We start from the raw sequence: 15,516 nt of genomic DNA, 5'->3' as shown, positions 1-15,516 counted from the left end.
GCAATTTGGGCTAGAAGCAGCTGACTCCTGCCACAAAGGACCCTACACTTTGAGCAGGTACTAGTTGCAGTGGTAAGGTTTCAAGGACAACAGTTCCCATCTTTCAATACTCATAAAGAAACATACCATTAAAATAAAACCCCCAAACAACAAGCCTCTCTCCAACAGCTTCTCATTTTGGCCATCTCTTGCTCGGCTGCCACTCTAATTGGACTTGAAGTGCTGCCTCCAGGAAAGTGACTCAAGAACCAGCTGGAGCAGAATGCAAATAAGCTGGTGGGGGAGGGAGCCCCAGGGAGGGAAGAGGACAGGAAAAGTAAAACAAAATTAAGGAGGAAAAGGGAAAAGGAGACCTGAGTACAGCTATGTTTTAACAAAAAAGAGCAGGCAGGCCTAGGACATCAATGTGTTTTCATTTCAATAAGTAGCCTATAAACCCAGTAAGAGAAAAGTTCATAATAATTCTCTTTAAACTGAGTTTACTGGTAAAACAAAGCAAAATGTACAGATGCCCAAAAAATGAAACTGACAAAAATAAACAAGGTTAAAAAAAGCCTTTTAATGGAAACATTTGATTAATTTGTTTTCATATGTGGCTACTAAAGGCACATTTCCCAAAGGAAGCTTTTTGTGTGTATGTGTGGTCTAGTAGACACGGGACTATCATTTGGGGATGAAAATGACTAATAGCTGGATCAATTATTAGGTAAAAAGCCTGCTTCTTGAAATCTGAAGCGGGTTTGTGTTACCTCTTCCATCTTTTACATTCTGTCTGGTCTGAGGGAGCAACTGACAGCCATCACCTAACATAAACGGTCAGGCTAGATTCTTTCTACCATGCAAGAGTAATGAACCAAGACACACTCCCAGATACAGGCAAGAATAAATATCGACAATAACCTTTTATCTTTATAAGCAGGGAGGATCTGGCAAATCACTATGAAGTCTCAATTTGAATAACTAGATTAGGAAAGCTAATAGCTTTGAAAGATTTAAAAAATGATTTCACTCTCATCATGCTATACAAAGAAGAATCATCTTTGTTTCTGAATCTTTTAATGAAAGTATATATTTGGGGTATTTCTTCTTTGCCTCTCTCTCCTAAGTACTGAAAGGTTTTAAAAATCTATGTAAATAATCCTTTCCATTAGAGCTGATTATGTTTCTGCTATTTTAATTTCATTTTATCTCACAAACATCAGATGTTAAGGCTAGCCATAACTAAGAAATGTACTCAACTTAAGAGAGGAAGACCAAACAATCAGACTCCATATCTACCTGGTTCACTGTACATCTCAACGAATCAGAAACACCATGATGAAGTGCTGAGCTGGCCTCTAGAGAATAATAGATATGCTGGAATTCTTTCTCTTCTCATGACAAGCAGCCCCTTTCCATTATTTGAAAGGGTATTTTACAGCCCATATCACTTTTTAAATCAATTAATTACTCTTATCAGTATTGACCTATTAGGATGTTAAAACAATGAAAAAGCCCCATTTTACACAAAAAAATGGGAAATGCTATTTTATTATGGAATGAGTTACTTTACCTTAACCTTGAAAGATCAAAGATAAGGGATAATTATTTCATTAAATACAAACAACAAAATATAAAAATATTTTTAAACTTTTTCATTTAATCAATTAGTTCAAAGTGGATTTATTTTTTCTTCATGCTGTAACTTTCTTTATTTAAAAATATTTTTTTTTAGTTGTTGATAGACCTTTATTTTATTTATTTATACGCGGTGCTGAGAACCAAACCCAGGGCCTCAAACATGCCATGCAAGTGCGATACCGCTGCGCCCCAGCCCCAGCCTTCTTTATGCTGTAACTTTTTAAAAACCACGATTAATAGCTCTTTACTGACTAGATAATATTGAGACTAAAACATCTTCTCCCTTGGTATCTTAAGTTATGTATCAATTTACCTGTGCAAAATCAGCAGCAAGTCGCATTTTCCCACCTTCACCAAGAGGTCTTATGAGACTAGCATTTCGGATAAACAGTTCAATCGCTCTTTGGGCAATAGCTTCAGTGTTGTCAAAGACAAAACCCAAGCAATCAAAGTGTTTAAAGTAATCACTCATAACTCTAGTAATGAAACCTTGTAGCTCCTTCATGTACAAAGAACAAGGAACATCAGGTTTTCCTGAGCTGGATAATGACCTGTAAAATAATAAAACACAACCATTTTCAGCACCAATACACTAAACTTGATTTCCCCACTTTTGGCTGCTATTTCAAGTCTGCACAATTTTCCCCCTTAATGATAAAAAGGCATGTATTTTTTTGCTAAGTGTAAAAGATCATAGAAATTATATTCTAAAGGGCTGGGGTTGTATAGCACAATGGTAGAGCACTTGCCTCGCACGCATGAGGCTGTGGGTTTGATCCTCAGCACCACATTAAAAAACAAACAAATAAAAATAAAGATATTGTGTCCATCTACAAATTTAAAAAATTAAAAAATTATATTCTAAAGAATGTGTTTAGATGCTAGAAGGACTATTGAAGGAATTTTAGAATCCATTTACCTAAAAGATCATTAAAAATGAAGAAGACAGCCATCTTTCTTAGATGAATCACACAGGGCCACTGTTATTCTCTGGCCTCACAAGGACCCTCCCAGTCTCACAATTCTCCACCCATGCGCATGTTTTGCCTGGTAAGTGAATGCATCAATAATGAATCCTGAAATAGCATTTTACACGTTGAAATGGCAGAAAACACTGTCCTCTCTAAACAAATTCTTGGCAATCATATCTCTGCTCTTGCGCTATTTAATCTGATCAGTCCAACAGCAGAATTCTGACTGCAGAACTGGTTATGTAACAATACACATGGTATGCAATTTCTTCCTCCAGATGATGAGGCTTGGAAAGGCTTTAATTTGGATCAACAGACGATGCCAGCTGATGCTCCATGATATGCTATTTATAACTTATAAATGTTTACAACTGCCCTTTAAAGAATATATTAAAAGAATATGAAATATAGGAGAAAAGAATTATATCAAAATTAAAAATCACCTGATACTGGCTAATAGATGAGATCACTGGCTATATATGATTTTTCAAAATGCAAGTTAAGTGTTTCCATATTCTGAGAATGACATAAAAAAATTGGTGATGGTAGAGATGAAAACCAGATATTTTATTCTTCTGTATGTGGATAACCAGTGTTCCCAATACTCTTTCTTGAAGATACTATTTATTTCTCATTGTGCATTCTTGGCACTTTGGTTAAAAAATCAGTTGGCCCTCAGTGTGTGGGTTCATTTCTGGGCTCTTTATTCTGTCCCATGTGTCTATTTTTATAACAGTACCATTCTGTTTCAATAGCTTTAAAATGCAGCTTGACATTAGGAAGTATGATGGTTCTGGTTTTGTTTTGCTAAAGATGGCTCTGACTATTCAGGATTGTCATTCCATATGAATTTTAGAATATTTTCATTTCTGTGAAAAATGACATTGGAATTCTGATAGGGATTGCAGTGAACGTGTACATTGTTTTGAGTAGTACTAATATTTTAATAATATTAATTCTTTAAACCCATCAACACAGAATGTTTTCATTTATTGTGTCTTCTTCAATTGCAGAATACAGATCTTTCAAATTTTTGGTTAAATTAACTCCTTAGTTTTTTTGTTTGTTTTTATTTTTGGTAGGTATTGAGAATGTAATTTTCTTTCTTTTTTTTTTTTTTTTGTGGAGAGCTCCTTGTTAGTGTGTAGAAATGCTCTTTTTTTTTTTTTTTCCTTAATTCTTACTTTGTAACCTGCAACTTTACTATATTTGTTTATTAGGTTTACAAGTTTTTTGATGGAGCCTCTATAGTTTTCTGCATTTAAGATGATACCATCAGTGAACAGTGACAATTTGAATTACTTCTTTTCCTACTTGGTTGTCTTCTTTTTCTTTTTCTTGACTAAACTCCAGCAAGGAACTCCAGTACTATACTGAATATTAGTGGTGAGAGTGGACATCCTTATCTTGTTCTTGATATAAAGAAAAAGCTTTTAGCTTTTTACTATCAAGTCTGATATTAGCTGTAGGCTTGTAACACATGGTCTTTAGTGCTGAGGTACATTCTTTTTATTGCTAATTTATTGAGAGTTTTTATCATGAAAGGATGTTCATTTTTGACAAATGCTTTTGAGATGATCATATGACTTTTGTCCTCCATTCTATTGATGTGATATGTCACATTTATTGATTTGTATATGTTAATACATCCTTGCATCTGAGGCATAAATGTCATTTAATTATGGTGAATAATCCTTTTAAAGTGCTGTTGAATTTGATTTACTAGTACTTTGTTGGGAATTTCTGCATCTATATTCATCAGGGATATTGGCCTATAATTTCCGTTTCTTGTGGTGTCCTTGTGTGGCTTTGACATCAAGGTAATGCTGGCTCATAAAAAGAGTTAGGAGTGAGGAAGAAGAGGAGGAAGTGCCTGAATAGGAAGGAGAGCCAAGTTCCATTGTCAACGTGCCTGGTGAGTCTACTCTCCATTGGGATTTCCTGAGACTGCAGCAGGAGAACAAGGAATGTTCTGAGGCTCTCTGGAGACAGCAACTATTGCAGTAGCAACAGCTCTGGGAGCAGGAAGAGTATAAAAGGCAGCTGCTGGCATAGAGGCAGAAACATATTGAGCAGCAGAAAGAACAGAGGCGGAGGCTAGAAGAGTTTTCCTTGATGGTTTTGGATGGTCCTACAAGGAAAAGCGGAGAATGCTGAGCTCACACAGACAAGTTCATTCTGGAAGTCCCACCAACTGTTCCTTTCTGTTCCTCATAGCCTCAATGTATTTGATGATGATCCCTGAGTCTCTCCTCTGGACTCACTCATAAATGTTTTGTTTACTCTGCATATATCATCTAGATTAAAAATTCCCACCAAATAATGATCTCCCTGCATGCAAAAGTTTTAACATTACTAATAGAGCATTACCATGCCTTTGGCTCACAGAGAACTTTGTCAATGGCTAATTTTTTTTTAATAAAAATTGTTTGTACGCTAACCTTTCCCCCAATCTAATAGTTACTTGTTTGTTTTTCAGGAGAAATGAAGTCTATTTCATTGTTATTCTATCCCATATTTTTTTGTGTGTCTTTTTTCTTTGAGTCAGATTTGGTACCCATCACCTATTCCTCCTTACATACATGATGGTTAGCCTGTTTTCTTCGTTGTTTATCTTAAGTTTAATAAAAAATATTGAAATGATGTCCTAGAAAAAGCCTGATCAGCAAGCTAAGATAAACTTACATTAGTTGTACTTGGGGTATGATTTTGAACCTATTATGTATATAACTAAATGTCATGTCTGCTGGTTTGTATGTTTTTATTTTGATCTCATGGAGACAGATTATTAAAAGAAAAAGAAAACTTAAAAAAAATAAAAAAATAAAAAGAGTTAGGAAGTATTCACTCTTTAATTTTTTGGAAGAGTATGAGAAGGACTGGTATTAGTTCCTTTTTAAATGTTTGGTAGAATTCATCCATGAAGTCATTATTTCCTAAGATTTTCTTTGACAGGAGACTTTTTATTACTGATTCAATTTTTCATTTGTTCATTATCATTCTTAGATTTTCTATTTCTTATTGTTGTATTGGGGATTGAACTCAGGGTCTCCCTAGGCAAATGACCTATCACCGAACTACACCTCCAGGCCCCTTCTTAACTTTATTTTGAAACAGCATCTCAATAAGTTTCACTAGCTGGCCTTGAGCTTTCAATCCTCTTGCCTTAGCCTCCTGAGTAGTTATTATAGGCATGTGACACTGCACCTGGCTATTTCTTCTTGATTCAGAGGTTATATGAGCCTAGGAACCTCCCACCAACAGTCTATAGAGGTTCTGTTTTCCATACACCATTGCCATTATTTATTTATTTAAAGAGGGAGGGAGAGGGAGAGGGAGAGGGAGGGAGAGGGAGGGAGGGAGAGGGAGGAAGGGGGAGAGAGAGAGAGAATGAATTTTTTAATATTTATTTTTTAGTTTTCGGTGGACACAACATCTTTATTTGTTTGTGGTGCTGAGGATCAAACTCAGCGTTCTGCGCATGCCAGGCGAGCACGCTACCGCTTGAGCCACATCCCCAGCCCCATTGCCATTATTTAATATTTGTGTTTTTACTAACAGCCATTAAGACATATGTGTCTTTTTCTAGATTATCAAATCTTTTGGGATTTAATTAATTGTTCACAGTAATTTCCTATGATCTTTTGTATTTCTCTGCTATGAGAGTTTTAGTTGTCTCCTCTCAATTCTGATTTTGAGAGCCTTCTTTCTTTCCCCTTAGTCTAGCTAAGGGCCTGTTGATTTTATCTTTAAAAAAAAAATTCTTGGTTGTGTTGATTTTTCTTTTTCAAGTCTCTATTCCATGTTATTTCTGTTCCAATGTTTATTTTCTTCCTTCTGCTAACTTTGGCTTGATTTATTCTTCTTTTCCTAGTTCCATGAGGTGTAACATTAGGTTATTAATTCCTTTGCTGCATCTTGTATATTCTGGTAAGTTGTGTTTCCATTTTCTTTTGTCTTAAAAGATTTTTTGTTTTCCTTTTGATTTCCACTTTGACCCCCTGGTTTATTCAAAGGCAGATTGTTTAATTTACACATATGTGTGAATATTTTCACTATTACTGATTTTTAGTTTCACAAAACTATGATTAGAAAAGGTATTTCTTATGTCTTTGATCCTCTTAAACTTGTTCAGACCTGCTTTGTGAATAACATAGGATCTGTCCACGAAGATTGGTCCATTTATGCTTGAGAAGAATTAGTTTTCTGTGGGTGTTGGATAGACTGTTCTATATGTCTACAAGATCTATTTGGTCTGACGTATAGTTCAAGGCCACGGTTTCCTTATTCATTTTCTGTCTGAATTATATGTTCATTGTTGAAGGTGGGGTATTTAAGTCTCTTACTACTATTGTATTTTAATCTCTCTCTCTCTTCAGATCCTTTAGTATTTATTTTATATATTTAGGTACTCTGATATTGGGTTTATATATGATTTAAATACTATATATACTTGATGAACTGACTCCTTTGTCAGTACATAATGCTCTTGCTTTATTTTATAGTTTTTTTATTTAAAATCCACTTTGTCTGTTATAAATACAGCTACCCCTGCTCTTTTTTGGTTTCTATCCCTTCACTCTCAAGTTATGTGTGACCTTAAAGGTGACATGATTCTCCTATTTAGGTGACATAGAATTGGTCTTTCATATCTTCTTCTTCTTCTTTTTTTTTTTTTTTGGTACTGAGGATTGAACCCAGGGGTGCTCAAACACTGAGCCACATCCCCAGCCCTTTTTAATATTTTATATAGAAAAAGGGTCTTGCTGAATTGCTAAGTGCCTTGCTAAGTTGCTAAGGCTGGCTTTGAACTCACAATCCTCCTGCGTTAGCCTCCCAAGCTGCTGGGATTACAGGTGTGTGCCACTGTGCCTGGCTCAAATCTTAAGTTAAATCTTCTATTCTGAAGGACTTTCTCAAGAGTTCTGGTTTAGTCAGTTGCAATTATTTCCTTGAGCAGTAGCAAATAAAATATTAAGAATTTCACACCCATGTGTCAATACAAGTAAAATACATATTATAAATTCTTATTGTGGATTAGATGCTTGATTTAAATTTACTAGAATACAAACTTGCTTGGCTATTGCTAGAGGTTCTCCACTGATAAAATATAGTAATGAATTGTATAGAAGCTTAAGTATCTTTTTTGCTTGTTTTTGTTATGTTTGTGGTACTGGGGATTGAATCTAGGGGCACTCTTAGTAGTGGCCATGTCCCTAGACCTTTTTAGTGTTTATGTTGAGGTGGTCTAAGTTACTGAAGCTGACCTTGAACTTATGATCCTCCTGACTGAGTCTCCAAAGTAGCTGGTTTCAAGTATGTACCACTTCACCCAGCTAAGCACCTTTATAAAGATAGCTTACATACAGAAGTTGATGATACAAGAATTAAAACATATGCATAACTGAGCAGCAGCAGATTGTCATCTTTATGTGATGCCTTGTGTGTATGTTCTTCCCTCCTGAAAGGGGCTCATCCATCACTTCAAGGACCTAAGTTCCTCCTCTTCCGGCCTTCCTTCCTCCACTCAAACTGTAAATCTGACAAGTGTCATTTTACATTAAATGTGACTAGAAAGTCTGAGGAAGGGAAATCAATCTTGAATGGGCTGGCAAGAACCTGCCCGCAAAGCTAAAGCAGGATTCAGATGAGCACAGTAGCACAGGGAGGACATTTTGTACAAGGAATATTATGGCTGGGCCAGGAGGTAATAAAGAGGCTGAAGTAGAGGGTATTTGTCAGAAGAAAGGAAAATGGCAAGAGTGAAAAGGGAAGGTGGTACAAATCACAAAAATCCCAAAGTGCCAAGTCAATCCCATAAACCCATCCTATTTTTCAACAGGAGGAGAGAGATGAAAATAAGAAGAAAAAATTTTAATCTGTTAATAATACAACGGAGGTTGGGAGCTAATAGAATTCTAAGAATGAGGCCTAGCTGGAAGGGGTTGAGTGAGTGAAAGAGGGGATGAAACCAAAGGCAGTAGCATCTAGTTAAATTTTTAATTAACAATTTTACCCAGAAAAATCTTCTTGATGCATGGTGATGATTATGGCCTCTATTGCATCTCCCACTGAAGTCAGTAAAGGCTGCACTGCATTCCCCATAAGAGCATGAATTGTCTGACAAGAGAAAAAAGAAAGAAGAGGCGAAATCAAAGAAATCAACACAAAGAAACTGAAATGTGAGAAACATTTTGACTAACAGTTTTCATATTCTATCGAATTTAGACTATACATAGTTTAACTCAACAGAAGTCTGCTCCTCTTCCTAATCCTGTCAGTAACAATTTTTAAAGCTTAAAATATGTGGAACATGGCACTGAAAAATTTCAACTCCTCCACTCTTCTCATTTTTTTTCAAAAGGCTGAGTGGGTAAATGAGCCCCTGGAGAAAGTAACACATGAAAGAAGGGAAAAATGGTTCCACTTATGAAACAAAGAAAAAAAAAATGAACACTTTTTTTCTCAAAAGAGGTAAAACTAAAAGTAATTCTTTAAAAACTGAAACATCATCATATGTTTTTAACCAGAATGACTATAATAAATACACTGGTAATTCTCACTTAGGCATTTCACAATTTGGTTTCTGCTGAGAGTTCTTTAGCAGTGATTCTCATCTGTGGGCAAATTTGCTCCCCCAGGGAACATTTGGATATGCTTGAAGACATTTTTGGTTGTCACAACCAGGAAGGGGAGAGAAATGTGCCATTAGCATCTAGTGGGAGAGGTCAGAGATATTGCTGAATATCCTACAGGACAGATCACAACAAAGAATTACCTTGCCTGAAATGTACATGTGGAGAAGGGTGAAAACCTTCCACAGAGAGGCATAATTACTGGTTAATTAATGCAAGACCCCATTAGTCTCTGTGTACTAAGTTAATTATGGGGTTTTGGTGAGGAAATACTGACTGGGACCCAGTAAACACTCAGTAAATAGAACACTGAAGTACACTTTACATGCTTTAATGATGGTTGCATATACTGAAGTTAGATAAAGGCTCTGGCTCATATATACATATGATTGAAATCAATGAAAAAAAGTTTTAAAAAAAGTACTCTTCTTTATTAAGTTCCAAGTGGCATCTGTAGCTTTTTATCCCTGGTGAAAATGAACATACTATATACAGGAGTGAGTGAAATACCGTTTGCCCTCAAGGATCTATAGTCTAGTAACCACATATAAAAAAAATTATAGTGATATAAACACTTGGTACTGTGGGATCACAGAAGGACCTTCAACTTATGCTGACAAGATATGAAAAATAAAGAGTGTTCTTTGAACTGAATTTTAAAGAAGGATAATACTGGTAGCTCATCTGTTAAAAGGCACAGAAACCCAGAGAAAGCTGACGCTTTAGGAAAACTGCAAAGCAGTTAGTATACAGAGACTACCAGTGTCAACCTATTTACAGGAGAAAGAAGGAATAACAGAGGTTCTCTGAGTAGGCTGCTCCGGAGTTAGGGATTCATCACAAAAGGATCAGGAGGCCAATAATGAGTTTTCAATGAAAAAATGTGGCTTAAGATTTTAATTTAGTAAAAAACACTTTAAGCAGTAGCATAGATAAATGAGACTACAGACAGAACAGTTATGAGGCCACAGTAGTAAATGCTTGCAATAAGTGAGTAGTAGCAGGAATAGAGATGAGAAGACAACAGAACTTGGTAAATAGATCTGGAAGACAAGGAGTGAAAATATTAGAGAGTATACAATTTTTTTCTTTAACTGTTTAGCAATATTATTAACTGAATGTGTAAATGCAGAAGCAGAAGAGAGAGAAAAAGATGAAGAGTTCAGTTTGGAACATAAATTTGAAGTGTCTATGGGAAATCTACATGAGCTATCAGGTAGGTACTGAGATATTTAAATTTGTACTTTTTGATACATTTTGATTGGATTTGGTAGTCACTGGTTTTTAAGATGTGAGAGGGACCCAAACAAGTCAATGAGACGCTGCAGAGATTAAGGCCACATTCCACTTTAAGGTCATGCAGAGGAAGAGGAGCCCTTAAAAGATTACTAAGGGTAAAACATTTATTGAGTATATATATGCTTCATATAAAATAATTTTACTTATAACTAAATTATTCCTGTATCAAAAATTATTAAAATGTCCAACTTATAGATGAGGAATCCAAAATAGATAGGAAAACTAAAGTCAAGCTAAGGAGATTATTAAGGCACAAGTGAGCAAGATTATCTAGCTATATCAGACTTTTTTGAGCTTCTGGTTATTATTATGCACCTGAGCAGAGATGAGAAGAGACCCTGGAGTATGGTAGAAATAAAAAGATGAAAAGATTTCAAGAAGGAAATCTATTTATGGTATGAAGGAGTATCTAACTATAGATCCTTCTACAAATAACTACGGGTGAAAATGCCCAAAACAAAACAAAAACCTCCTGGAACGCTTTGGAGAGAGGAAAATACAGGCAGTTTTAGAAAAGCATGGGATGAGGCAAGCAACCAGTACAGAGTGAGTTCTCCATATTTTGTGGCTTTGTTCTTACAGTCATGGTGGAGTAGGGCTGAGTGGCTAAAACATGGGGGGTGGGGACTCCACACTATTTTTTTAGCCAAAGGAACTGGGGAAGGAAATCTAGGTCAATCAGGGCTGCAGAAATCAGAGAAATCTTGAAAAGGAAAACGCCAGGAGAAAAATGCCTGATTCTATGTTTAAACTTAGCACTTGTCTTTAGCTGACTCATCAACCATGCGTGTTCAGAGGGAACCAAATGTAGCTTGCAACTAAGATTTAAAGAAGTGAACTGAGATTTGAGCCCTGGCCAGCTACAGGTATGACAGTTTACAATTTGATTATAATCAAGTTTATTGCTAAAGTAAAAATCAGCAACACTCTTTTAGAAGAAATATTTTTTTAAAAAACCCTCTTAGTCTATACAACATAACATTCACAATTTCTAGGATATATCAATCAAAATTTACTACATATATAAAAAGATAGGATTTTTAAAAAAAATCAATTCTCAAGGGGAAAAAAAGACAATCAACAGATGCCAAACCTGACATGACCCAGACTCTAGATTGTCAGGCAAGAACTTCAGTGAGTAAAAAAAAAAAAAAAAAAAACATGCTCACAGTAAGTAAGCAAAATAATAGAAATTTTCAGTGATTCAAAATGTTTCATGAAAGATCCAAATGGGAATTTTCAACTATAAAATTGTACTCTCTGAAACACAAATGTTCACTGAGAAGGCTTAACAGAAGAAATGAGATAATAGAAAAAAAAGTCAATGAACCTAGATAGAATCAACAGAAATCTGGAGAAAAGACAACTGAAAAATAATTAAACTTGTAAAGTAATTGCAGAAGGTCTAATATATTGAAAACTAGAGTCACATAAGGAGAGAGAAACTTGAGGCAGAAAAATTATTTGGAGGGAAAAAAGGGCCCCAGACTTCCCAAAATAATAAAAAGCATGGAATTTGTAGATTTGAGAAAATCAGTAAATACCAAACAGAATGATTTTGAAGAGGACTATGCCTAAGCACATCATAAATAAAACCACTGAAAGTCAAAGAGAAAGGGGAGGGCTGGGGATATCGCTCAACTGGCAGAGTGCTTGCCTCACATGCACAAGGCCCAGGGTTCAATCCCCAGCATAACAGGAAAAAAAAAAAAACTTCGGCAGAGAGAAAGGTGAAATCTTAAAACAAGGGGAGAAAAAGGAGCTGACAGAAAGGAGTTGACAGGATCATAAACAAAACAATTTTAAGGACTGATGACTTCTCCTCTGAAAGCTCCAGAAAACAGTGGAACAACATATTAAAGGTGTTGAAAGAAAAACAACTCTCAAACCTGTAAAAATATCCTCTGAAACTGAAATAAAAATATTTCTGCAAGAGAAAATAAAGGGGATTTGTTGGAAACAATAAAAACAAGTTGAAGAAAAATGATACTAGAATGAAACTTCAAATCTTTAAAAATGAATGCAGAGCATTAAGTAAATGTAAAATATAGATTATAAACATTTTTCCTTTCATATTAAAAATACATATAATTTTGCCAGTCATGGGGTTTATGCCTATAATTACAGCTACTTGGGAGGCTGTGGCAGGAGGATCACCAAATTTGAGGCTAGCCTGGGCAATTTAGTGAGACCCTGTCTCAAAATAAAAAATAAAAAGAACTGGAGATACAGCTAAGAATTTGAGACCCCTGGGCTCATTCCCAGTATCATCAAACACACACACATGCACACATACACACACACACACCACCACCACCACCATCACCACCACCACTACCACCAATAATGTATAATTTTTAAAAGCAAAAATTAAACTATGCCTTAAGGGGTTTATAATGTACATAAATATAAATGTTTCTATGATTTTACATGACATAGTACAATAGTAACTCTAAAAAAATTGTGAAGAGTTAAGGGTGTATATGGTGATCCACAGAGGAAATACTAAATATAGAAAAATCATACAAAGAGGTATATGTGAAACTTCAATAAATAAAAACAGAATTCTTTTAAAAAATCAGTTACCAAAAGAAGGCAGAAAAGGAGGAAAAGAGAGGGAGAAATTAAAAAAAAAATGGAGAAAGAAAAAGCAAATAAAACTATAAAACTAAATAAAATCTTGTTGATAATACTTTTATTGTGTTAATGGACTAAGTGCAACAATTAAAGGGCAGAGATTATCAGAATAGACAAAAGAGGAAGGCCCAACTACATAGTGTCTATTAAGAGATGCACTTTAAAAATAAAAACACAGGGGCTCAGTGAGAGTGAGCTTGCCTACCACGTTGTGAGGTCCTGGGTTCAAGCTTTCAGCACCACATGAAAAAAATAAATTAAATAAAGATATTGTGCCCATCTACAACTGAAAGAAGGAAGGAAGGAAGGAAGGAAGGAAGGAAGGAAGGAAGGAAGGAAAGAAAGAAAGAAAGAAAGAAAGAAAGAAAGAAAGAAAGAAAGAAAGAAAGAACTGAACAATATATAGGTTCTGTCAGTGAAACAAGGCATGGAAAGCAGGTATCAAGGCCAAAAAGAAAGAAAGAAAACTTTCTCAATTTGCATAACATATAATGATTCACACAGAAAACTTTTTAGTTGGTTTCCCATTTAGGGAAATATGAAACTGGAAGAGAAGAGAGCATCTTGGGGAATGCCTTCATACCAAGGAAGGGAAGAAATAAATAACTACCAAAGGAAATGGAAAAAGGAGAGGAAATTGTGTTTCATATACTATTTATAAAGCAGGAAAGTCTGTCACACATGTTTAAAAAAGATTTTCCTAAAATAGGCAAGATTACAAAAATATTGGAGCTTCAGCAATCTAGAAAATTCCTTCATATAGAATATCAAACCCACACAATAAGGAAGAAAGGAGACGTTGCCATATATAAATTTAGCAATACAATCACTATTTGTACAAGATAATCTCAGTACAAAATGGATCACAATTACTGAGCCCAAGATATTTAAATGCCACATAAGAGTCATGGTAGTTATAATGAAATGAGTGTAAATGTATACTCAATTATAAATGACATCTTGTGACAGGTATAATGATGGATCTCAAGCCTAAAATAATATTTAATTTTGGATAAAATTTCAACAAGGCAAAGACTAGTATATGCATGTACATACATACACACACACGTGTGTGTGTGTATGTGTGTGTGTGTGTGTGTGTGTATGTGTTTTGATTTTACTACTTAATTTCTTGTTTTCCTATTTTAAGTAGTCTTCAGTCGCTGGGAAGTGTTTCCTATTTAAGTAGTCTCTAGCCTGGGTGGGTTGGGGACTGGGATGGGAGCAGGGAGACCCTATTCTGATAGAAACATTTTTTTAAAACATATATATATATATATATATATATATATATATATATATATATATATTTTTTTTTTCTTCCAGTAAATAAAATAGTATATTTAAGCTGGGCACAGTGGCACATGCCTGTTATTCCAGAGGCTCAGGAGGCTGAGGCAGGAGGATCACAAGTTCAAAGCCACCCTTAACAAAAGTCAGGCACTAAGCAACTCAGTGAGACCTTGTCTCTAAATAAAATACAAAACAGGGCCGGGGATGTGGCTCAGTGGTCCAGTGTCCCTGAGTTCAATCCCCAGCACCCCTACCCCCAAAAAAGTATGTTTAAGTCTTCTTTATAAAATAATAAAAGTATACAGATTTTTGTTTCTTAAGAGTTAGTCTATGCATCATAACATTCTATCCCTAATTTAAAATGATTTAATGTTTCCTACAATTTTATGAAATTTAAAGTTGCCTTTTTTTCAAAGTCAGAAACTTTTGCTTATTACTTAATAAGTCATTATGGTTTTTATAAGAATTAACTAAAATCAAAAATAAAACTGTTTCATTGACTATATTAACATAAGCAATTAAGTGTCTAATAGCAGGGCTGCTGCAGGAAGGTGTTATACTTATTGCTTCTACTCTTTACCCAGTTCTCAAAAGCAAAATTGGCAATGCCTCTCACAAACTGCAGCACTTAGCTATGTGTGGCATTGTTCTCTGAGCAAACCTAAGGGTGAAGGAAGCAGCCAACGATCAGGGACTTTCCCTATACTGGTGCCAACTCTCAGTCCGAAGAGATAAAATTGAGAATAATCTTTGTTGCATGTTAAAAACACAGATTCAGAGAATTCATCCTAAATTGAACTATATAGTCTCTGAGGAATTTCTATCTTTAACTTTTCCAGGTAATTTTTACCATCAGGCAAAGTGAGAGGCCCTCTGTCTTAACCTAGAGAATGGACTTTTTCAAACCATTGGTTGTGACCAGTAAGGGACTCCTCTGGCCCTCAAAAAAAAAAAAAAAAAAAAGCCATGTAGTGAGTGGGTCACTATCAAAATGGTTTTAATATTAGTGTAAAAGTATTAGAGCAAATCATACAAAATAAGGATAAGTATCATTTTGTGAA

General features: G+C 35.2%; 1 protein-coding gene across 5 annotated transcripts in view; it reads right to left on the bottom strand.

Moving 5' to 3' along the window:
* Cog5 (component of oligomeric golgi complex 5) overlaps window positions 1-15,516 on the bottom strand; it is a 360,858-nt gene that overhangs the window by 47,826 nt on the left and 297,516 nt on the right. For all 5 annotated transcript variants that reach the window (XM_015488339.2, XM_048786107.1, XM_048786106.1 and 2 more), the window contains 2 exons: window positions 8,608-8,711; window positions 1,934-2,171 (listed from right to left, as the gene is read on the bottom strand). In XM_015488339.2, the coding sequence (XP_015343825.1) occupies window positions 1,934-2,171; window positions 8,608-8,711 (342 nt within the window). The remainder of the gene's footprint in view (window positions 1-1,933; window positions 2,172-8,607; window positions 8,712-15,516) is intronic.

Source organism: Marmota marmota, unplaced genomic scaffold, assembly GCF_001458135.2.
Source record: "Marmota marmota marmota unplaced genomic scaffold, marMar, whole genome shotgun sequence".
NCBI classification, from domain to species: Eukaryota; Metazoa; Chordata; class Mammalia; order Rodentia; family Sciuridae; genus Marmota; species Marmota marmota.
This window is presented reverse-complemented; position numbering and strand designations above follow the sequence as displayed.